General features: G+C 36.4%; 1 protein-coding gene across 4 annotated transcripts in view; it reads right to left on the bottom strand.

Moving 5' to 3' along the window:
* The window catches only part of GRM8 (glutamate metabotropic receptor 8), a 799,760-nt gene that overhangs the window by 88,538 nt on the left and 691,605 nt on the right, over window positions 1-19,617 (bottom strand). For all 4 annotated transcript variants that reach the window (XM_074379115.1, XM_074379113.1, XM_074379116.1 and 1 more), the window contains exon 9: window positions 11,500-12,435. In XM_074379115.1, the coding sequence (XP_074235216.1) occupies window positions 11,500-12,435 (936 nt within the window). The remainder of the gene's footprint in view (window positions 1-11,499; window positions 12,436-19,617) is intronic.

Genomic DNA, 19,617 nt, shown 5'->3' with positions numbered 1-19,617 from the left:
CTGAGTAATTCTGACTTTTATGCAGGACACTCAAAATTACATAAAATTGAGGTGTGGTAAAGAAAAAAATACTTAATGAATTTGGTCATGCCCATGACAAGTAGAAAAAATAAAGATTACTCTAAACTTGGCCCAAGCACATTGGAATATAAAATCCATTTAACTTTCAAATTTATATAATAAACTGGTGATTATATATTTAAATTGGATGCATAATTTAGAAGTAATTTGGCTTTTATTTCTAAAGAATGTGCCTTTTATTTCAACTATCAAAATTTGTTTCCACATTATTTAGCAGGTTTGTTTACTCAAAATTATAATCTACCAGATATTCATGCTGTGTCTCTTTACCTTTGCTTTTATCCACACAAATTGATTTTTACCCAATTTTCACTATTTGGAGCCCAAATATTCTTCTCCATATTTGGCTAGATGCAGTCATTAGCCATTTAAAAAATTTTTCGCTCTTTTAGTCCAGAACAGAGAGGATCTATGGCTTTTCCTTAAAGTCCAATTGGGTAGAACCCTTGTAGCAGCCCCAAAGAAGGTTGTACATTATAAGCACAATCACATGCCATAAACTGCAAACATCCCACTTTCCATTGTCTTCTGTTCCCAGTTCCACTTGAAATGAGTCCTCTTCCTTTCACTTCCAATGCCACAATGTCAAGCCCCCAATATTTCTTGTGTGGTTTCCTTAATAAACTTGTTATTGTCTTTTTTCTTATCCATATGCCTGGTAATTCTTCAGACTCTCCACAGACAGAGAAATTTCACAAAATATCACGGTACTGAGAACATAGCCATGCTCAAAAAGATTAAATATACTCAAATCCCTAGCAAATGAAGTACAAACTTGGCTTATATCCTTTCATGAAATAACTCCAATTATCGGACCATCCTTATTTTATGGTAATCATATAATTTTTCACCCACACTGAAAAATACTTTTTCAGTGTAAAAGGTATGTTATTAACAAGTTTTTTTGGTCACAGGTTTTACAAACAATGCCTGACTTTCCCTTTTCTGAAAGTGTAAGCTCAAAGTTCTTATTGTCTAGAAGGCTGTTTCCATCTGTTTGTTTCCCTCTTTCAAAGCCTTTTTAAATTCCCACTTCCTTCATGGAGACTTCCTTCATCTGTTCATCATCCCTGGTCCCAAGACAGCATATTGTGCACTTCACCTCCATTATCTCACTCTGCCTTGACCAGTCACCTCTGCGCTTGGTATTAACTCCCTGACTTGACCCTTAAAAACTTGACAACTTCTTGCCGGGCGCCGTGGCTCAAGCCTGTAATCCCAGCACTTTGGGAGGCTGAGGCGGGTGGATCACGAGGTCAAGAGATCGAGACCATCCTGGTCAACATGGTGAAACCCCGTCTCTACTAAAAATACAAAAAATTAGCTGGGCATGGTGGTGCGTGCCTGTAATCCCAGCTACTCAGGAGGCTGAGACAGGAGAATTGTCTGAACCCAGGAGGCGGAGATTGCGGTGAGCCAAGATCCCACCATTGCACTCCAGCCTGGGTAACAAGAGCGAAACTCCGTCTCAAAAACAAAAACAAAAACAAAAAACAACAACAAAAAAAAACTCGACAACTTCTTATTCATTTTTGCATTTTCCTGAATACCAAAGGTTTTTGCATAAAGCAAACATTTAAGAAATATTTTTGAAGAAATGCCATTACCAGCTATAAGTTGACACTTAAATTGTGACCATTGAAACGTACATACTAAACCTAAAGAAGAGGATGTTCAAAAACAATGTGTCCACCAAAGATTTTGAGTCATTTTGCAAATTCAAAACCATTCATCCATTTCTGCATCTAAAAGATTTTCTTTAAAATGGTATTATATATCAAAAGCCCCTAATATGAAAATATGCCTTTATGTTATCTTGGAACAGTTTTTCTTGAGACTTTCACTTAAATTCTTCTGTATACAATGACATATACTTGAATAATCTTCCATCTCCTGATGCCATTCTATAGAATTAATGAGTCTGAGTGGTATTTTGTTTTGTTTTTCCTGCTGTGTAAATAATACACTCAAATCTCTTGAGTTACCAATTTTAGATTGTATCTATTGGCTACTCACAGAAAAAGGTGAGTGATTTAGTGTTTGCACAAGTCCCTTCTCTATTGTCCCTTTTCACAGACCCCTCTTTGTTTGTTTGTTTGTTTGTTTTTTGGAGACAGAGTCTCACTCTATCACCCAGGCTGGAGTACAGTGGCATGATCTCAGCTCACTGCAACCTCTGTCCCCCAGTTTTAAGAGACTCTCCAGCCTCAGCTTCCCGAGTAGCTGGAATTACAGGCACCTGCCACTACATCTGGCTAATTTTTATATTTTTAGTAGGTTGGCCAGGCTGGTTTTAAACTCCTGGCCTCGGCCTCCCAAAGTGCTGGAATTACAGGCGTGAGCCACAGTGCCTGGCCAGATCCCTCAATTTTTTAGTTATGTTAATATTTTTGATTTACAGGGTTTATAAAATATTTATACTCACATTAGTAGATGAATTAATACTTCTGTTTTTTTTTTTCTAGATTCCTTCTAACAATGTAAGACCGATTCAAAAAACAATTACTATATTATGGCTACTAAATGTTATTCCCTGCATATTCATTCAAGTAGCAAACTGGACTTACAGAAAAGGAGTAAGCCTAATTATTAGAATCCTTGCTTTTAAAGCATTATGGATATACACGAATATATAGTGGATATATTAATCACCAGGGTCTAATATATCCTTTCCCAAGTTAAAAAAAAATCTTTCTAGATCATATATGATTGCCACTGCCTGTCTCATAACTGACATGCCTTTTTTGTTTTGTTGTATTACACCTAGAATAATTCATACGTAGATATGTAGGCACCAGATTTTCTGGGCCATTTACATTTTCAGCCTCATATTGATTGATAGTTTGGTTGGCAATACAATTTTAAGTTTAAAACACTGTTCCCTCAAGAAAGACTTTGCTCATTTCTGTTTATAATTCAGGGAGGCACATGAGATCTGATGTTCATTCTTTGCAGGTATCTTTTACTCCCCTTCTAAAAGTTCCTAGAATTTTCCATCAATTAGTGAAAATTTACTAAGATGTTTGGCCCTTTCCATTTTATCACTTTTAAGAATTTTCTTTCTTCAGTTGTGAAAACGTCCTTCTGTTTTGTTTTTAGATTATTTTCATTCTTTGTCTCTGTTTCCTCTTCTAGGATATTTATTAGATATATATTGGTATCTTGTATTTATGCTCCATATGTTTTAACTTTTCCTTATATTTTCCTTTTTTTCACTTGTCTTTCTGGTTCTGACTTTTATTCTGCCCTCTAGATCTCTGCTCTAGTCCTGTGTTTCAGCACATCTGTTCAGCTTTTTATTTTCACATTCATAATTTTAATTTCCAGGATAATATTCTTATTCCCTGATTGATATTTTTCATAGCCACCTGTATGTGTGTGCATGGGTGTGTTTTCAATATTTTCTTGATTCACTCTCAAAATACTAATTAAGAATGTGTTTTGTAAGAACATTTTCTTATATTTCCTGAATTACCTGTGGGATTGTTTTTTTTGAGTCGGTTAATGATGTTTTGTTTATTTCCTTTTTAGTCTTTTAAAATTCAGCTCTGGGTTTTCTGCAGTTATCCTGCCATCCTTGGCTGTTGATGTAGAATTATGATAGAAGGACCAGGATGCATGACAAAGGTTACCAGTGGGGCCTGTTTTCTTTGTTTGAGAGAACCGACTATGAACTTGTGAGGTTAGTTATTGTTTTATCTGGCTCGCTTCTCTTAAAGATGTGTGGATACTGGCAAGCAAGCCACCTGGAGCTTACCCCAGGAGAAACCTGTCCTAAGAGCTGAGAAACTTCAATTCCTATCCTAGTTCTCCCTGGCCGTATCTGAAATAAAATCCCCTCCAATTCTGCCCCTTCTCTTTCAGTGCCTTATACGTACAGAAGTCCCCTGTCCTCACATAATTTGCATTCTTTAGAGTTCTTCATTTTAACTTGCACTCTTTCTACATTAAGGTTGGAGCAGAAAGCGGAATTGAGGAGCCAAACTGGCCCAGATCTTCCGAAACGCAGCTCTTTAAATATTTCCCTGATGGTCACCATGATGCCTGCTTTAGGCCTTCATGGTGATTTTTGGTTTGGAAATTATGTGGGACTTTTATAGTGAGAACCACTTACACATCTGGGGTTGTGCTTCTCTTAATTTCTCCATAAATCAGACCCAACTGGTTTTTATTTTTCAAGAGTTTCTCAGTTTTACCAAATGTTGGTTCTAACAATGTAATGGCTTCCTCTCATTCTCTCTCCCTCTCTTTTTCCTTTTCTCTTAGTCTTCTTTCTTTCTTTTTTAAACTCTCATTATTTTTGTCATTTAATTGTTACCTTAGATGGAGGAGATATATATATATATATACCTTTGTGCCAGCCATTATCTTGAACCAGAAACCAGATTAAATTTCTCTTTATATATTTCTTCTAATTATTCAAATAAATCTGTTTCAAATTTATTTTAGATAGCCCAGAATATATATTAATACTTGGTTAAATATTTTTTCTACACTTTAAGGTGGGTGGTACTAACCCATATGATGCTACATTTAGAGTTTTCTTTTAAATTTCTCAACATAAAAAAATATATATACATATATATGTGGTTACAGCCAAAAGGAACTGTTTGCTTGCAATCTGTTCTTTCTGGCACCCTGTATGTTCCATAAGATATAAGCATCTACTGAATCATAAGAAATGTCTTACAAAATCACAGTCAGTAAATCAGTCACTGCATTCTGTATTAGCCACAGTCCTGGATGTCATTAAGGTTCTGTCTGTGTAGAAAAGATTAGGTTTGTGTATATGATATTCTCCTGAAGCAGTTTAACATAAAGTCATGGTCAGTATGACTCTAAAAATATTTACATTTCACTCTTAATCAAATCTAGTACCCCAGGATTTTTCAATCATATTCACAAAGCTGAACAATTTCAACATGTTAGCTCTAGGTATAAGTTCCCAGGTATAAGTTCCCAGACTGAGTATCTAATGGTCTAGTTGCATAAATTATTGCAATTTGGGCAGAGAATTCAAACTCTTTGTAACTCAATTTCAACTGAAAAATGAGTATAAAAATACCACAATGTTTCTAATAATCAACATTTAAGTAATCTTCAGCCCCACAGCTTCCTCAGAACCTCCCAAAATAGGATGTGTAATCTAAAAAGATTAATTGAGCAAATGCTTCTTTGGGCTATCAAAGAAGATGGCTTCCCTCAAAATAATTCCTCTAAATGTTAAAGTTGGTAATTTTCTGCAGGAGTAATATGTAGCACAATCAGAAAAAAAAAAAAAAAACAACCAAAACTTGAATAAGGCAGCATTCCCTAGGAGAGATACTTAAGCAGGCCTGCCTGCATGTTCCCTGCATGAGAATTCCATGTCTCCTCTAAAGCTTCACAAGCATATCATTTTAATTAAGTGCATAAATGAGACCACATAAATGCTTTCTTTTCTAGTTTTTAAAAAATTTATTTTCCCCTTCCAGAGCAGATGGCAACAGTCTGGTATAATTGATCTTGTCCATAAAAAATCTACCACACTACATTAAATAGTTCCATAACGTGGCACAATTCAAAAGGATCCGCTTCAAATGACTGTGAACCGACAATTAAAGAAAATGGTATATACTTTACCAAGAGGTAGCCTAGGGTAGTTATATGCAACAATTACACATATACAATGTGGATACTGAAAATCATTTCTACTTCCCCCCTTTAGGGAAATGAAGAAATGTCAGGAGACAAGGCACAGCTGAAAATTTTCCTCGGGTTTGATCTATTCTGCAAATCTCTTCTATCGTTGTCCAGATTATTGACACTCTTTCTGCAGGATTTTCAGTCTGTTCTTTTCCCATCTGGACTATTCCTTAGAGCAGGAATTTTATTACTGATCTCAGAACTACCTCTCAAAACTTTCATTAGAGTTATTCACTTTAAAATTAATATAGAGATTTCAGAAACTGCCCTCTGATGATATTTTCTTTCTTCCAGTATTGTCTGCTAAATATTTGAAGGCAGGTACATATTGCCTCAGGAACAACTCTGTCCTATCTCCAAATGCTCTAGATTCTTCTCTCTCTCACAGCCCTCTTTAACTGCTGTAATCTGTAAGATCTACTTTCTTGGGAAAGCCTCTATATTTAAGAAAACACTTTCAGGCAGAGTGTGGTGGCTCATGCCTGTAATCCCAGCACTTTGGGAGACTGAGGCAGGGGAATCACGAGGTCAGGAGATCAAGACCATCCTGGCCAACATGATGAAACTCTGTCTCTTCTAAAAACATAAAAATTAGCTGGGCATGGTAGCGTGTGCCTGTAGCCACAGCTACTCAGGAGGCTGAGGCAGGAGAATTGCTTGAACTCAGAGGCGGAGGTTGTAGTGAGCCGAGATCGCACCACTGAACTCCAGCCTGGCAACACAGCGAGACTCCAACTCAAAAAACAAACAAAAAATACTTTCAGGCTGGGAACGGTGGCTCACACCTGTAATCCCAGCACTTTGGGAGGTCGAGGCGGGCAGATCACGAAGTCAAGAAATCAAGACCTTCCTAGCCACCATGGTGAAACCCCATCTCTACTAAAAATACAAAAATTAGCCATGCCTGTACGCTCAGCTAGTCAGGAGGCTGAGGCAGGAGAATCGCATGAACTCGGAAGGCAGAGGTTGTAGTGAGCCAAGATCTCGCCACTGCACTCCAGCCTGGCGACAGAGCAACACTCTGTCAAAAAAAGGAAACAAGAGAGGAGGGGAGGGCAGCGGAGGGGAGGGGAGGGGAAGGAAGGGGAGAAGAGACACTTTCAGCTGGGGAGCTGCTCAGATATGGTCTAAATGGCTGGAGAAATTGAGACAATTACTTGCATAAATCAAATCCATCCTCTCATTCAATTCATTTGAATATATTCCGTCATTAAATAAATATTTTTTAAAGAACCTATTACAGACTCAGTATTATGCTGAGTGCTGAAGATAAAATGGTGAGCAAAACCAAAGAAAGTCCTTCCCCTCGTGAGTAACAGCTTAATGGTAACAGCAGCTAACATTTATCCCTTGCTTATTATGTGCATGAAACACTTTTCATGACTCCTGTCATGTAACTTTCAGCAAAACAAATATGAGGTATCTATTAGTACAAAAACACACCATAAAGAGACAAAAGGTGTATTTGTGTGTCTGTCTGTCTTAAATAAACAACCCTCTTCCTGCTTTTCCCCAGAATATATGAACTCAATCTAGTTCCAGAACAGGGCTGGGTGCAGACGGCAGGTGATTGCTTTGCCCTGCTTTGTATTGAAATCTGTATTGCCCAGGAGGAGCTCATTAGCACCAGTAGACACATAGCCACTTGCCCATGTTTTCTCAGCTATTTAGCAGACGCAGGATTTGAACCCAAGTTTTTACACTCAGGAGCTTATGCTCTTTCTTACTCCACTGGCTCACCTGTGTATCCCTACACTCTTCTGCCCGTAAATACAGAAGAAGAATAAGAGAGGTGATAAGGCAAAAGTATCTTAACAGTTGCGTCAATTCTCTTTTGCTTCGTGAGTTCTGGATGGAACAAAGGACAACTGTAATAATTCTTTCTTGCCCTTCTCTCTAAATATGTAGTAGCCTTACTTGAGAATAGGCGATAATGGCAAATTTTTAGAAAAAGAATCTACCTGGCCCATCATTAAATGGGAAACAAATGATTTTTAGAAAAAAAAATTGTTATAATGGAGATTACAATAAGATGCATACAGAAGATTCCCATTGTGCCATAGTCTCACTTAAATCACCAATATGCATTTATATTATTATGTCATTAATATTAACTCATTGAATATCATTTATTGAGAATGGACTATACGAAGAGCTCTAATGTTAAGAAAAAGGGCAGAAATGAGTAGAGGGAGGAGTCTAAGGCAACACCCAAATCTTTGACTTGAGCTGCTATGCGTCCTGAGGCCACAGGAAAAAAAGCTGGTTTGAGATTTATTGGAAGTTTTTTTCTTTTCTTTCTTTCTTTTTTTTTTTTTTTTTTTTTTTTTTTTTTTTTTTTTTCCACATCGAGGGTATTTTGTTTTGTTTCCATCTGTTGCTCTAGATGAAGCACTGTGCTCATTGGTGGTTGACAGTGTCATAACCCTTCTCTGATTATCTCGATTTTAAAAGCCCAATTAAGGAAGATAAAATAAGTGTTTTAGAGATTTCTGCCATCCTTACAGACCCTTACCATCCCTAAGGATACTTCTTCTGACTATTAAGTTAATTATATTTTAATTTTTTTCTCTTTTCAGTACAATTATGTTAGTTTGTGTTACTGTGGCCATGCCTCAGTGATCTACCCTTCCTTCACACTACTTTTCTACAGAAAAACAAAAGGTGCGTTTATACCATAATTTAGTTCAATTCGGCAGTAGTTACAAATGATGTTACTCAAATCTATCGGGAAAAATGATTCATCATAATTTCAAAAATGGAGGAAAAAGGAATGTGGGGAAGTTAAATATCATTGAATAAAGATACTTTGAAAAGCTGTCTGTCTTCATAACTGCTACAAGTGTCCCTTTATAAGTTGATTTTATCCAAGTGTTTTTTAAAACATTGGTCTAAACTTTTCAACTAAGTTTACTTTTTATTCCTGCTGCTTGTAATTTCAGAGACCTGTATGGTTCGATGCATTCTCTGACGTTATTCTGAGAAGAAACAACTAAATGCATACTGGAAGACATTTTGCTGTTCTGCATGTTGTAAATTCGGTGTCACCACTGCACAGTTACAGAATGCACAGTTCTCTGCTTCGCTTTCTCATCTCATTTCTGACCCCTCACCGTCTTCTCCTGCCCTTGAGTCTGATCCTTTTCTGACTTTGAGCCTGGCACCTTGCTGGTGCTGGCAGTTATCAAGAAGGCATGGGCTGGGAGCCAGACTGAGCCTTGCAAAGGAGGCTCAGGGAAGCCGACTGACATGGGCTCAATAATTAGCACAATGCTGGACACAATGCTCAATAATGAGCTGCTGGGTTAATGGATGTCTGTGCTGGTTAGCTGTAGTAAACACTTCAAGTTGATGATATGGGGCTGATTGAGCAATATAAATGAAAATAGAGGACTGACCAGCTCTCTGGTCCTCCAAGGTCAATAGAACATATTCAAAGCCTTCTTGTAGAGATATACAAGTTTTGTTCATTTTTAACATTCATGTCAATAGTTTAAGCAATGTGAAAACATAAACATTCTTAAGCATTGTTTTTTTGGTAGAGACCAGGTCTCACTCTGCTGCCCACCCTGTAATGCAGTGGTGTGATCCTATCTCACTATAACCTTGAACTCCTGTGCTCAAGCAATCCCTGCTGCCTCAGGCTCCTGAATACCCTGGACTAAAGGTGAACACCACTATGCTTGGCTAATTTTTTATTTTTATTTTTGTAGAGATAGGGTTTGCTGTGTTGCCCGAGCTTGTCAATCATTTTATGTATTGTCTTGAATAATAAAAGATACTTGCAAAGAGAATAATAACAGGTAGCAAATTTTAAGACATAGATTTAGAGTAACACATAATTTTATAATATTAAGAACCTCAGTACCAAAATCTTAGCTATTTATAATATGATAGTCCTTGATGTAGCAAGGACTATCTAAATTTGACATTTTCATGACTAAATAATTTGTGGACTCTACAATGTTCTCAAAATTCCTAGTTAGTGCTTTTTAATTGATTTCTTTAGACTTTTTCACATCCAACTATATTATAAATGCAAAATGAATCTATTAACATATTTTATAATGTGTCTTTCGGTGCACCTTTTAGATTTACTTTGATTTCAGAAAGCTAAGAAAGAAAAAGGCATTTTGCTAGCCACACCCAATCGTATCTGCATAGGCATAGCTATATAGACACCCATAAAATTATGCATAAACCGCAGGCTTTCAAATGAATGAACAAATCCCACAGTCTCAGCAACACAGGGCAACCTCCACCCTCTGGCATATTCATGTGTCCATTTCACTGTCAAATTCTTATCATCTAAATCACTGCTCCTCAGGGGGCATCCACAACTCTGCAATATTACTGTTCTCAGAGAAAATGGTTATTTTTTAAATTTACCATTTTTGAAAATAAATTTTCAGAAACCTTTTTAATAGAATAACAAGTTTACTCTCTTCAGCAGCAAGTCTGCCGAAGTACATTATTTGTCCAAAAATAGTTGAAGGCCACATTGACTGAGGAAGGGATGAATACTCATACTAATGAGCTTTCTGTACCCTTCTTGTGGAAATTTTCTCTGAATTTGCTGGGATTTGCTGCTGGGTCATGCAGAACCTCCTTGGAATGTTATAGCCTGGGAAATGTAATTACCCCAGGAGGTTTGATTTTTCTCACAATTTCTGGTGGCAGAGGATAGAATAATCAAGTCCTCACTCTGAAAGAAGAACTCTCTCACATGCCCGTCAGGGTGGAAGGGCTATCATTACAGAACAATAGCATTTTCTTCTGTTTTTCAAGCTGGTTTATCTCCATCCCACTACTCAAACCTTGGAATTTAGTTTACCTTAGTTCTCTGTTTTTCTGTACGTAGAACTACAACATTCAACTCAGCAAACACTCCCTTCATGTACAGATTTTCTTTACCAGCAGTATTTCATGTGGAAAACATTAATGGGAGATTAGTGACAAAAAATTACTTTGGGGGGGTCCATTGATCTTTGCCTTCTAAAATTTATAAACTGCTTTATATAATCATCCACTGTTGCCTTCTTTACCTTCACTATCATCTTCCACATATGAAAAAGTAACAAGAATTGGGACTGAAAAGAAATAGTAAGATGGTTCAGACTGAACGAAGCCATTTCAGTTTGTGTGTGTGTGTGTGTGTGTGTGTGTGTGTGTGTGTGTGTGTGTGTGCGTGTGTGAGGATTTCATCATAAACTGCTTCCATGACTAAAATCATCATAATTACCAAGCAATGGCTTTTTCCCAGAGTTACATTAGAACAGAAAAGAAGGCATTTATCATGCAGTGGCATATCTCGGGGACAGCTCACCCTTGTGAACCACGTCTGCCCTTTCTTCCTCCCTCTTTTAATTAACATTTGGAAAAGAACAGTGATGTTAGCCGATAGCAGAGCTGGGAAGAGAGACTCAGAAAGTGATGTGGGCTCTGTCAATCTTCAACCTTGCCAAAGAGGACACATTAAATTGTTTTCCATGGAAAATCAGCCTTTGTCAACACAAATTCAAAGCAATATGACCTTGAGATATATATATATATATATATATATATATATATATATATATATATATATATTTTTTTTTTTCTAGGTAAGAATAGCACAGACTAAAGCATCCTGAGAAAATATGTGAATGAAAAAAAAAGAAAAAAGAGGAAAAGCATACTAAAAGAAGATGTTAAATCCAGTAAAAGTTGTCAAGAGCACTTTCTGCCACTTACCTTTTCTGCTGACTGGGCTGTACCAAAAAAGATGGGAATGAAAGCTAACCAAATGATGCAGGTGGTATACATGGTAAATCCAATAGGTTTGGCTTCATTGAAAGTCTCTGGGACACCTCTGGTTTTAATGGCATAAACAGTACAAGTGACCATCAAGAGGATACTGTATCCAAGTGAACAAATGAGTGAGAGATCAGAAATGTCACACTTGAGCACTCCCCTGGCCTTCTCTGGATCTAGTGTCCGCTGCTCCCCATAGTCAATTATGATGTGTGGGGGATCCACAACAAACCAGACAAACACTCCAAGAAGCTGGACGGAGATGAGGCTGAAGGTGATCACCAGCTGGGATGCAGGACTAATAAACTTGGGTGCTGTGACAGACTTCTTCCCCTGCTCAAATATTCGGTGGATACGGTTTGTTTTGGTCAGAAGGGCTGCATAGCTGAAACACATGCCAAGTCCTAGGAAGATCCGTCGGAAGGAGCAGATAATTGTATCTGGTGCTGCAATCATTAAAAAGGTGATTGAATAACAGAGAAAAATCCCTGTCAGGAGCACGTAACTGAGTTCACGTCCTGAAGCCCTCACAATAGGTGTGTCATTATAGCGGACAAAGGTCACAATCACAAAGGTGGTGGCGATGATTCCCAATATTGCAACAAACACAGGCACCACAGCCCAGGGAGAATGCCACTCCAATTTGATGATGGGGATAAGCTGGCAGCCCGTGCGGTTGATGTTCGGTCTCTGATCCAGAGGGCAAAGTTCACAGGAGAGCTCATCCACCTGGTAGTTGTAACCTTCACAGCGTTCACAGTGCCAGCAGCAAGGGACCCCTTTCACCGTTTTCTTCCTCTCCCCCGGCTTACATGGCAGGCTGCAGACAGATGCTGGGTGAGTGTGTTCTCTGTTAGCCCACTGCATGTCTTCCACCTGTGGGTATAAAAAATTAATGAGCCTTCCATTTTTCCCCAATTTATAATATCCTAATCCTAGCCATGGGTTTGTAATAAATCACAGAATGCTGACAGTACAAATACAGTTTACCATAATAAGAGCCTAGTTTTTTTCCCTGATATTGACTTTATGAAAGTGTTAAGTGATTGGATCCAATATATCATTCACATCATCAACTTGATGAGTGTCATTAGTTTCCATTTACCTCCTCCATTGCTGACCAATGTGACATTTGGAGAAAGATTTATTGGTCTAAACAGCTTTAAAACTAAAAAATATACAAAAATAATAATAAGAAGCCCTGTGGAAAGATGCTTTAGAGTTAGTCACAAATATAAATGCCACAATCCCTGAAACACTGGGTTAGGATATAAACACATATAAAAGATGATCCATGTCTTTTTCTCATACTTAAGGAAATTCAAATCACACTGTATCAATTTCAAAAGGAAATGGCAACATGAGTTACATTAATCTCTGAGTTTCCTCATGTGATCATGGAGGTAACTATATCAATGTGTTTTGCCCCTGTTTAGGCTTGAAATATACTTTTTTCTTCTTTCTTGCATTTCCAGGTTCTGCAAAACAACATGCTGAATGAGAAAACTTGATGGTAATGGTTTTCATTGAATGAAAGTAGTTCTATGGTGATTTAAAGCACGGAAATTAGTGCGAATGAGACTTTCCCTCCTCTGCTTAGTATCTGCCTCAGGGCCTTAAAATCCCACCTTATGCTTTCAATAAATTATAGAATAATTCTATTGAAATACAAGCAGTTCTTGCAAGATATAGTGCCAATCATTGATCTCTTACCTCAAATTTGTTTTTCTTATTAGACATACAGTAATTTTAGCAGAATGCTAATAGGATAAAACTGAAAATTGTGGATGACAGGAGACTACTTACTATGAAAAGCAGCTACTTTATAAAAGGTAAGCTCTGCGAAATGAGCAGTTTTTTCACTGGAACAGTGACTGGCATACAAGTTGCCCTTAATACATATATGTTGACTTCATGAGGGAGAAAGGATGAGAAAGGCACCACAGCAGAGCCCTGAGGAATAAGGAGACAGCTTAGAAGTACTGGGATTTGGAAATGGAGGGTGCTTAAAGAGGCATAGAAAAGGGAGATGAAGGACTGTTTCAGAAAAAAAGAACAACTTATTCTCATAAGTCCATCTTTACTAATAATCCAAAAGAGTTCCTATACTCTGTGGTACTCAGCCTCCACCATGGCTCCCAATAACCTCACCTCCAAAAATTCATGTATTCTGTGGTCCCCTCCCACTTTGAATAGGGCTAGTCTGTGTAAACAATAGTATATTCCAGAAATGATGGTATGTCTCTTCTGAGGCCAAGTCATAAAAGGCACTGGTTTCAACCTTGCTCTCTGTGGGATAATTCACTCCAGTGGGAACACTCCAGTGTCACTGATGTGGGACAGAGGAGCCCCAAAGTGGGACTGAGCCTGCAAGAAGTCCTGGCTTTACCCAGGAAAGAATTCAAGGGTGAGCTGACAGCTAGAAGAATTCAGTGTTGCAGTTCTAGGCAGTGTTATAGCTCCATGACTTTTCTTGCAGAGCAGAGTTAACCTATAGACAGAGAGCAGCAGCTTAAGGCAGTTCTGCAATCATGTTCAAATCTACTTTCAATTGCATGCAGAGTAAGGGGTGGATAATACAAAAATTTCTAGGAAAAGAGCAATAACTACTGGGTTGCAGATCATTGCCATGGAAAGAGGCTGTAATGGCCATGGCAATGGTCTTATGGGAAGCTGCTTCTGTCCTGTCCATTTTTTAGCTAGTCCTCAGTTTGGTCCGCTGTCCAAGTCCCACCTTCACAGCCAGGCCCCTGCTACCTCATCTTGAAAACTCTCAGTAGCTCTGTGAAAAGGATAGAGGCCTCCTGCCCACAGCAAGCAGCACTTCCCATGCGTGTGAAGGAGCCACCCAGAAAGTCACCAACTGTCTCCAGTCAGTTCTTCAGATGACATCTAAAGGACATATTGAATAAAACTTCATGATAGACCCTGAGCCAGGAAAACCCAGATAAACTGTTCCTGAATTTCTAATCTATAGAAATTTTGTGAGATGATGTTTACTGTTTTAAACTGCTAAATTTTAGAGTTATTTGTTCTGCAACAATAGAAAATGAATGCAGCTCAAATTAAACTTAGCTACTTGGTTGCCACCTTCATTTTAATATCAGTGTAGTTATCTACTGAGAAGGCACACCCAGCGACACCTACTGTATACGTTGGAAACAGCCCAAAGTGTGTAGCTTTAGCAATATTCCTCCTCCACCTCCCGGGTTCAAGCAATTCTCCTGCCTCAGCCTCCTGAGTAGCTGGGACTACAGGCACACGCTGTAATGGCCATGTTAATTTTTGTATTTTTAGTAGAGATGGGGTTTCACCATGTTGGCCAGGATGGTCTCGATCTCTTGACCTCGTGATCCACCCTCCTCAGCCTCCCAAAGTGCTGGGATTACAGGCTTGAGCAACTGCACCCAGCCTCATCATTTTTATGGTGGCTTACTCTTTGGCAATCAGGTGACTGAAATTTTTCGCATGAACGATTCCTTAAGAGTGCTTTCCTTTCTTAAATCTGGGGTGAATGGTTGAGGCCAGAGAACTGTAGTCCCCAACCTCAAGCCTTTTAGAGGGCTGTCTAATCTCCTCAAGGTAGAGTAGAGACTCTGTGTGTCTTTAATTTCAGACATCCTCCCTTGAGGATGTAGATGCTACTTCATCTGTCATATGTCATAAGGGCATTCAAGACTATTAGATCTATCCTGTCAGCTCACCACAAAGAAAATGTAATCTATTATAACCCTCTAGTTTCTTATTAGGTTTTAATGACTTTAAAACATTTTATTTTATTTACTTACAGGATTGCAGGAAGAAAGAAATAAGGGTAAACTGGAAGCACAGTGATTTCTTTGAAAAATACTGAGAAAGAAATGAAATGCTCCACTGTGTGCTTTAGGTATTAACTTTATACCTTAATGGACTCTTATAAGAAAATACATTTTTGAAGGTTATATTTAAAAGTTAATTATTGTAGAAACAAAACTGCATTTTTGTTGGGAACTTCTATAGATTTACAAGTTCTTGCTCAAAAAAAAAAAAAGGCAGCAAAAAATTATTGGAAACATTAAACTTCAAGAAACCTTAAAGGTCGGTTTCTCTAACCACGTGTCAGAACTTTTAATTCTTAATATGTTTTATTTCTCAGAAGAACATAAGATATGTTATAAAAGAAATATACCTATTCTAGGTAAGTCTTACTATATAGGATAAGTATTTATCATTATGAGCTAAATGTGAAATTTTCCTTGAAAATTTTTTAATGTTTTGAACCAGCAGAAAAATGTTTTTCATAAATTAAAAATAAAGTTAAAGGAATATGAAAAATACCACAATTTTTAACAGCAGTTAATTTTCTTTAAGTAAAAGAAAATTAAGCAATATATGTGATATTTTTATTATAAAGGAGATTGTAATGTTATAGTTTATAGATTATAACATTTTACTAAATATTTTAATTTGCATCCTAAATATACCTGACATCATTTTTTATCAAGGAAACTATTTAAGTTAAACTATACTGTGAGTCGATATCATAGCTTAAGTCTGAAAACCAACTAATATTCACTTCAAGAAAGGACAAATAACAAATGCTTGAATAGGATCTTACAAATGCAATAATATTTGAGACTAATAACTTATTTTACACAGTTGCTAAATGATGATTAAAACTAACACTATTTGAAAGTAAATTAAAACTGCCTGATTTCCACAACATTTACAAAGCATAAACAAAAAATATTCAACCCTTGTGTACTGCTATATTAACAAATTATGCCATCTTTCATTGTAAGTATGAAGAGATGCCTCAACCATATATTCTTAAAATTTGCTTTCCTCGCCTTTGGTATTATTCTTATATTAAGATGTTCTCAGTCTAAAATACATAGTATAACAAATGGAAGATAGTTATATAGATAGATCTTCCAGGGACGAAACAATAGCCCATTCTTATCTTGACAATGTTTACCAATAGTGATTGATTCAATAGGTTTCGATTCAGTGCGTTTCAGAAAATGTAAGTCATCAGCTGGTTTCTGCTGTCAAATCCTGTTATTATTGCAGACAAGTACACAAATAATCACGAAACCAGAGTTTCTGGGTGAGTGTGCTTGCATTTTTAAATTTGCTATCTTTTCAGAAAAGTCAACTAAGAGTACTGTTTTATAAACTCTTTAAAAAGAATATAATTTTTAAGGAATAATTTTCTTCTGTGTAGTTTTAATAACTCCTGAAGCAAGGATTACAAGAATGTTGAACAATTAAAAGCCCCATTATAATTAATAATTTTCAGTATTCACTACAAAATTACCAGCCAATCTAACATCTTTAATACAATGCTTTTTTGAAATATCAAGTGGTATCTTGTTAATACAAGATGTGGAAAAATTTTAAATACAATGTCTACAGATAACTTATATTTAGTCATACCATTCTTAATATGTTTCTTCTTGCTCTATATGTAAGCATAGTATTAATAATTTTTTTGTTGACTAGTTTGACACCCTGATGTCCATCCAAAACTCAACATATTTGACTTATGTAATGGAAGATTCCATGTGCAAATACTTCCAGTGACACTAATGATTATTTTTAAACCATTACTCATTAAATTTCATATAGTCGATAGGCTTTATAAATGCATAAAATCTGCATGGTTACTTACAATTTCAAAATTTAGTATATTTTGCAAATCACATGATTCACACGTGAATGAGTACATGTTACACAGTTAATTTGATAACAGAACACAAAATTATATAATTATATGTATTTATATATGTGTGTATATATATCTTCCTTAATATTTTGCATGTCCTTTGGTTCATGTACAGCTTTAAGTGACCACAAAGAAAACAACTTTTTTTCCTTCTTCAAAGTGGCCCATGTCCTTTGAAAATCTAAAATGCTCAGACGATCCCCAGATTGAAATCCTGTTTTTGTGATGTTCCAGATATATATAACCTTTAAAAGTGCAAAAACTTCTCCTATTTTAAAGACAATTTAATATGAAATTAAGAAAAGAAATTCATTTACACTAACATTGAAAATAAAATACTTAGGGATAAACTTCACAAAAGAATCATATGACTTATCCAAGAAAAACTACAAAATGCCATTGAAAAAAGTGGGAAAAATATATAAGTGAAAAGAAATCCTGTGTTTATGAATCAGATGATTTACTATTGCTAAGATAGCAATATTGCCCACATTGATTTGCAAACATATTCAACCCAATCTCAATCAAAATCTCAGCTGGCCTCTTTCACAGAAATTGACAATCTGATCCTAAAATTTATATGGAAATACAAGGGACCCAGAATATCCAAAAGTCTGAAAGCAAAGAACAAAGATGGAGTATTCATATTTCCTGATTTTAAAACTTACTACAAAGGATGTCATGTCAAGACAAAAGTACAGGCATAATAATAAAAAAAATTAGTGGCATAGAAAAGAGAGTCCAGAAATAAATCCTTACCTGTACGGTCAATTAGTTTTTGACAAAGATAAAAAAATACAATAAAGAAAGAATTTTTTTTCAAAAAGTGATGCCAAAATAACTGGATATCCATGTGCAAAGTAATGAATTTAGACACCTACCTCATACTGTATACAGAAATTAACTTAAAATGGATCCAAGACAAAATGTAACAGCTAAAACTTTAAAACTCTTAGAAGAAAAGAGAAGTAAATCTTTGTGACCTTGTGTTAGGCAGTGTGTTTTTTAGATATGACATCAAAAACAGAAGCAACAACAAAAATATTCATATTTTTACTTCATCTATGTTTAATATTTTGTGGTTCAATAGACACCATCAAGCTTGTTAAAAGACAACCCACAAGATGGGCAAAAATATTTTCAACTCATATTTTAACAAAGGACTTGTATCCAGAATATATTTCTTAAAACTGTTAAAATTCAACAGTAAAAAGACCAATAATCCAACTACAAATGAGCTAATAAATTTAATAGACATTTCGTCAAAGAAGATATACAAATGGCCAATGGTAAATGAAAATATACCTAACATTATTAGCTATCAGGGAAATCCAAATCAAAACCAGGGCACCCACTAGGACAGTCATGATAAAAATTAAGGACAATAGCAAGTGTGGATGAAGATGTGTTTGAAGAAATTTAGAATTCTTTGCATTGCTGTGGCAATGTAAAATGATATAGTAGCTTTGGAAAATTTGAAAATTCCTTAGAAAGCTAAACATAGGGTTTCCATATGACCTAGTAATTCCACTTCTGGGTATATATCCAAGATAATTAAAAACATATGTTCCCGCAAAAATGTGTGTGTAAATGTACAGCATTATTATTAATACCCCCAAAACCAGAAATAACCCAAATATACATGGACTGATGAATGGATAAACAAATGTGGCATATCCATAATTACTTAGCAATAAAAAGAAATAGAATATTGATACCTACTACAAAATGGATGGACCTTGAAAACATTACAATAAGAAATGTAAGAAGCTAATCACAAAATACTACATATTGCATTATGTCATTTTATGTATAATATCCAGAATAGGCAAATCCATTGACTTCCAGGAGCTAGGGAAGAAGAAAATAGAGAATGATCACTAAAGGGTATGAGATTTCTTGGATGACGATAAAAATGGTCTAAACTTGGATATTGGTGATGGATGCACAACACCGTGAATATACAAAGAACCACTGAATTGCATACGTTGAAAGAGACAATTTTTGGCAAGTAAGTTATCTCAATGAAGCTGTTATTTTTAAAATGTGGAGACTATTTAAGTTGATATTTTCAAGTGGTTTTAACACTCAGCCCTCTAGTGCTGTACAAAAACATACTGCATGCCCATTTTGTTCAAGGCACAAAGTTCAATGTGAGAATTCAACATGACCAAGACATGGTTCTTGCTCTCCCGATACAATGCAGATGGTGAGAGAGAAAAACAAAGCCCAATCATAGCTCACAGAAAGGATCCCTTACAGAGGGATGAGGAAATGGAACTGACAGAGAAGCACACAGCAGGACCAGGAAGCCCCAGGTTCACGGATGTGCAGGCTACAGCCTGGAGGGT

The sequence above is a fragment of the Saimiri boliviensis genome, chromosome 10 (assembly GCF_048565385.1).
Source record: "Saimiri boliviensis isolate mSaiBol1 chromosome 10, mSaiBol1.pri, whole genome shotgun sequence".
Taxonomy (NCBI): Eukaryota; Metazoa; Chordata; class Mammalia; order Primates; family Cebidae; genus Saimiri; species Saimiri boliviensis.
The sequence above is the reverse complement of the archived record's forward strand: the minus strand, read 5'-3'. Positions and strand labels throughout refer to the sequence as shown.